This window comes from Nelumbo nucifera, chromosome 8, assembly GCF_055504915.1.
Source record: "Nelumbo nucifera cultivar China Antique chromosome 8, China Antique-T2T, whole genome shotgun sequence".
Lineage (NCBI taxonomy): Eukaryota > Viridiplantae > Streptophyta > Magnoliopsida > Proteales > Nelumbonaceae > Nelumbo > Nelumbo nucifera.
The window spans coordinates 8,534,635-8,539,596 of NC_142656.1; the positions used below are offsets into that span (position 1 = coordinate 8,534,635).

At 41.9% G+C, this 4,962-nt stretch overlaps 1 protein-coding gene across 2 annotated transcripts; it reads left to right on the forward strand.

Annotated features, from left to right (window-relative positions):
* The first annotated feature begins 216 nt into the window (after window positions 1-216).
* Window positions 217-4,204, forward strand: LOC104592077 (uncharacterized). 2 transcript variants are annotated; one of them, XM_010251234.3, is made up of 4 exons: window positions 217-392; window positions 572-659; window positions 819-3,401; window positions 3,657-4,204. In XM_010251234.3, exons 2-4 carry the CDS (start codon window positions 635-637, stop codon window positions 4,022-4,024), a joined length of 2,976 nt encoding a protein of 991 aa, XP_010249536.1. In that variant the 5' UTR covers window positions 217-392; window positions 572-634; the 3' UTR covers window positions 4,025-4,204. The 2 variants fall into 2 exon arrangements, with proteins under 2 accessions (XP_010249536.1, XP_019052373.1); XM_019196828.2 differs by having other exon boundaries at window positions 572-3,401.
* Window positions 4,205-4,962: the final 758 nt, after the last annotated feature.

A 4,962-nucleotide genomic window follows, 5' to 3' on the forward strand; every position in this document is an offset into this window, starting at 1 on the left:
CATTTTTGTAATATCGAACAAGATCAGAGGAATACCAGAAAAAAAAAAAAAAACAAAATCAGAGGTTTTTCCAACATCTGCCCCTTCAACCGTTTTCGTTCAAACTTGAAACACTTAAAGGAAGCCAAAGTGCATTTTCGTAATTGTACTGAATCAAGACAAAATAATCTCCACCACATCTGCTCTTTTCTATTTATACCGCCTTCTTTCCCACTACACTGTCACTCACACCTCGCTCCTCCATTCGAACTCTCTTTCCAATTGCTCAAACTCAGTGTCCTTTTCTTCTCTTCCTGATTAAAGCTTCTCATCCAAATCCAATGAAATCCAAGTTTCTCTGTTAAAATTTTCAAAACTTTCCAATTTTCGAGAGGAGAAATGGTGCGATTTGGGTACGTAATCAGACCTTCACGTAATCCTTTTAATTTATTGTTTTGCATTAATTTTCTCTATATATTAAAAGGATGAATGATAGAATTAAGATTTTCAAGCCAACTTCGGCTGATCGAACTCAACCATGCATGAAATTTTCTGGTTTTCTTCGATTTGTTAACTTTTTCTATGATTACAGGGTTTACGAGCTTTCACTTGATGAATCCATTTTATTCACGAAGGGGCAGCAAGTGTCGTCCATATGAGCTCTTGTAGGAGACAGACGAGTAACTTGATTTCTCTTCTCAATTCCCTTTTTCTTTGCTATAAGGTTTCTGTAGTTGGAAAGGATAACAATCGGATCAAGTATCTGTCTCGGATTTATTTCTCGGTTGAAGTTTTTTTTTTGTTCAAATCTGTTAGATTTATCATAGATGATAATATAGGTGGTCTCAAAGTACAGACAAGGCTCCCGCGGAGGAAAAAGATGGCGAACAGAGTAGCTCAGGCATGCTTGTCACTTCTTTTCTTACTGCTTTTCAGCTTTAACGCCGTGGCCGAAGGAGATGATCTCGAACTCCTCTTATCTTTCAAGAATTCTATCAACGATTCATTTAGGTTCCTCTCTAGCTGGAACTCTTCTGTTGCTTTCTGCAACTGGTACGGCATCACCTGCGTCAACTCTTCTCACGTTTCCAGAATTGAGCTCTCCGGAAAGAACATTTCCGGCGAACTCTCTCCCTTTCTTTTCCGACTATCGTTCATTGAGAGTATCAACCTTTCGAACAATGAGTTTACCGGTGAGCTTCCCAATGAAACCTTTTCCTGTTTATCTCTTCGATACCTCAACCTCAGTAACAATAACTTCACTGGTTCAATCCCTCGCGGGTCAATCTCCGGCCTTGAGATTTTGGATTTATCAAATAACTTGCTCTCCGGTGAAATCCCCGCCGACATTGGTTTATTTACAGACCTTAAAGTTCTTGATATCGGAGGAAGTGCCTTAAAAGGAAAAATTCCACATTCAATTTCGAACCTTAAAAAACTGCAGTTCTTGACGTTAGCTTCAAACCAATTAGCCGGTGAAATTCCGAGGGAATTAGGCCAGATGAGGAGTTTGAAGTGGATTTACTTGGGTTACAATAATCTTTCAGGTGAGATACCAAAAGAAATTGGTGACTTAACTTCATTGAATCACCTTGATCTGGTTTACAACAATCTCACCGGAGAAATCCCATCTTCTCTCGGAAATCTAACCGATCTTCGGTACCTCTTCCTTTATCAGAATAAGCTCACTGGTTCGATTCCTTTATCAATCTTTGATCTGAGAAAGCTAGTTTCGCTCGATTTAAGCGATAATTCTCTCAATGGACCGATCCCCGAACTTGTAATTCAGCTGCAAGACTTACAAATTCTTCATCTATTTGGCAATGATTTCACTGGAACTATTCCAGTCGCCTTGGCTTCCCTACCCCGACTCCAAGTTCTTCAGCTATGGTCTAACAGATTATCGGGGGAGATTCCTAAAAACCTCGGGAAACAAAATAATCTGACGGTCTTAGACCTTTCGACGAACAATCTCACCGGGAAAATTCCAGAGAGATTATGCAATCTCGGAGGACTCTATAAACTCATACTCTTCTCGAACTTGCTCGAAGGTGGAATTCCAAAGAGCTTGAGTTACTGTAGAAGTTTACAGCGGGTTCGTCTCCAGAACAATCGTTTCTCCGGCGAATTATCGCCAGAATTCACGAAACTGCCACTCATTTATTATCTTGATATCTCGGGCAATAATCTAACAGGCAGGATTGATCGGCGCCAATGGGATATGCCTTCACTTCAGATGCTGAGTTTGGCAAGAAATAGATTTACCGGGAACTTGCCGATATCCTTCGGTAGTAAGAAGCTCGAAAACCTAGATCTGTCGGAGAACAGCATTTCAGGCACTATTCCCCGGAGCTACGGAGGCCTATCCGAGCTAACGCAGTTGAAGCTTAGCCAAAACCAGATTAGCGGTTTCATCCCAGAAGAATTATCTTCGTGCACGAAGTTGGTGACTTTGGACCTCAGCGAAAATCATCTTAGTGGTCCAATCCCAGCTAGTCTGGCTGAAATGCCAGTTCTTGGTGAGCTCGATCTGTCGGAAAACCAGTTAATAGGGGAAATTCCAGCAAATTTGGGAAAGGTAGAATCACTGGTTGAAGTCAACATCTCTCACAACCATTTCTACGGCAGTTTACCTTCGACAGGAGCATTTCTCGCAATCAACTCAAGCGCCGTCACCGGTAATGATCTATGTGGAGGCAATATTGCAAGTGGTTTGCCGCCATGCAAAACAACAAAAAGGCCTGTTTGGTGGTTTTTCGTCACCTCTCTTCTTGTCGTCCTCGTTTTTCTAGCTCTTTCTTTAGCAGTCGTGGCACTGATTCGACACAGAAATGAATCGCCGCTGAAAAAGGTCGACAGCGAATACAGTAATAATATCTGTGATTTGCAGTTGCTCAATTCTGGGGTTTCGAACCCGGTCACCATCGACGACATCTTGTCATCCATAAAAGAAGAAAACGTCATATCTAGAGGAAGCAAAGGAACCTTGTACAGAGGGAAATCTGCTCTGAAAGATGTGCAATTTGTTGTTAGGAAGATGGACGACAAAAACTCGCTTCCGCCGAGTTTCTGGATGGAAACTGTGGAGTTGGGAAGGTTTCGGCATCCAAACCTGGTTAATTTGATCGGAACATGTAGGTTGGAAAAGGGTGCTTTTATCGTGTCCGAGTTCATCGAAGGGAAGACTTTGAAGGATATTCTTAGTGGTTTAAGCTGGGAACGTCGTCGGGAAATGGCTATTCGGATTATGAAAACTCTTTGGTTTCTGCACTGTCGATGTTCTCCGAGTATTCTGATAGGAAACCTGTCGCCCGAGGAAGTAATCGTCGACGTGAAAGATGAGCCCCGCCTGAGGTTGAGTCTTCCATGGTTGGCGGGTGGCGAACTAAAAGGTTTTCTCGCTTCAGGCTACGTAGCACCAGGTACGTTTCCAGTCTCCAATCCCACTAGAATCATTGACTATTACGTTAAGGCCCTTAGTTCCTCACAATTCACATTGATTAGCAAATGAAAGGAATAGGCTAAGGAGAATTTCGTAATTTGATTAGGCAAACCGAGAGTTCACATCACATGGATCACGTTTTTATTTTTTCTAAATGACAAGAATATCTTCGATTGTAATGCCATGCACGTTTCACCTGCTAACTACGTGTCTGGTCTGTGAGTGTGGATAACAGAGACAAGAGAGACGATGGATAGCAGCGAGAAGAGTGATATATACAGTTATGGTGTCCTCTTAATAGAAATCCTAACCGGAAAAGGCCCGATTGATGCGGAGTTGGGTCCGCACGGGGACATCGTTGAGTGGGCCACCTACTGCTACAGAGAATGCCATCTCGACACGTGGATTGATCCTGCAATCAACGGGCACGCTGCATCAAGCCATCAGGACGAGATCGTGGAAGCAATGAATCTAGCACTGCGGTGCACGGCATGGGACCCTGCAAAGAGACCATGCACAAGGGATGCACTGAAAATTCTGGAGTCTGCTATGTGGAGGTCGAGCTGCTATATTCCGGGTCTGAAATTTTCGTGCAATATGTGATTTGGTTATGTGTTTATTACAACTCCTCCTCCTCATGTTCCCTTTTTTCAATTATCTATTTTATTTTTTTTTTCACTTCTGATAAATATAAAGGCTTTTACCAGAGTGTTACTCAATGAGTCAATGTTTTATTTGCTACTACTATAGTGAAATGAAATCGAGTGTATTAATGTAAATAAACCCATTTCCATGCCCATTTGTATTAATATATATTATACATCTTATGGAGAAAATAGAAATGTCTTCTTTGAGCTGAAAGCCTGAAACAAAAAGTGGACGAAGTCTGGGTAGTGGTCGTAGGCAGTACGTGGGATGTTGTGGTCCGGTGACGGAAATGGTCCAATAAAGAAACTTATGTTGCCGGAAAAAGAAAAGAAATCCAACCTTTATTTTTTGGGGAAGAGAAATTCAACCTGAAGATCTCAGCCATCTGATCCTACTTTTTGTTTTTAGGGGAGATTGTTCACTTGTTCTCTTCTATTTGTAGGCTTCTTTATCCGTCTTGGCATCTTCAGTCCTGACCCCTTTGTGCCTCGGAGAGAATCCCTTTTTCACATCTCGAGCACGAGGAGGAAGTCAAGGAGCTTTTAACTGAGAAAGAGTGAGTGGAAATCCCACTTGAAGGGTCGTATTCAGAGTTCTCACTCTCTTTCTTCACCTGGCAGAGTGGAAGAAGTTGAAAAATTCTCAAAAGTACCTTGCCACTTTAGTTTATTCAACACTGAAGAGTAGTGGGTTTGTTTGTCTTAGTTAGTGGGTGGCTCTCACTTCTCACTAATTAAATCAAGTTTGTTGCCTTTCTATAAATGGACGAAGGGCATTAAGGCAACGTTTGGTAACACTGCATTGGAAACTTTCTGGTACGTAGTTCAGAGAGAACAAAAGTTACGTACTTTTTATTCTTCCAAACACCAGAAATGTTTAGTAAGATGTTTCCA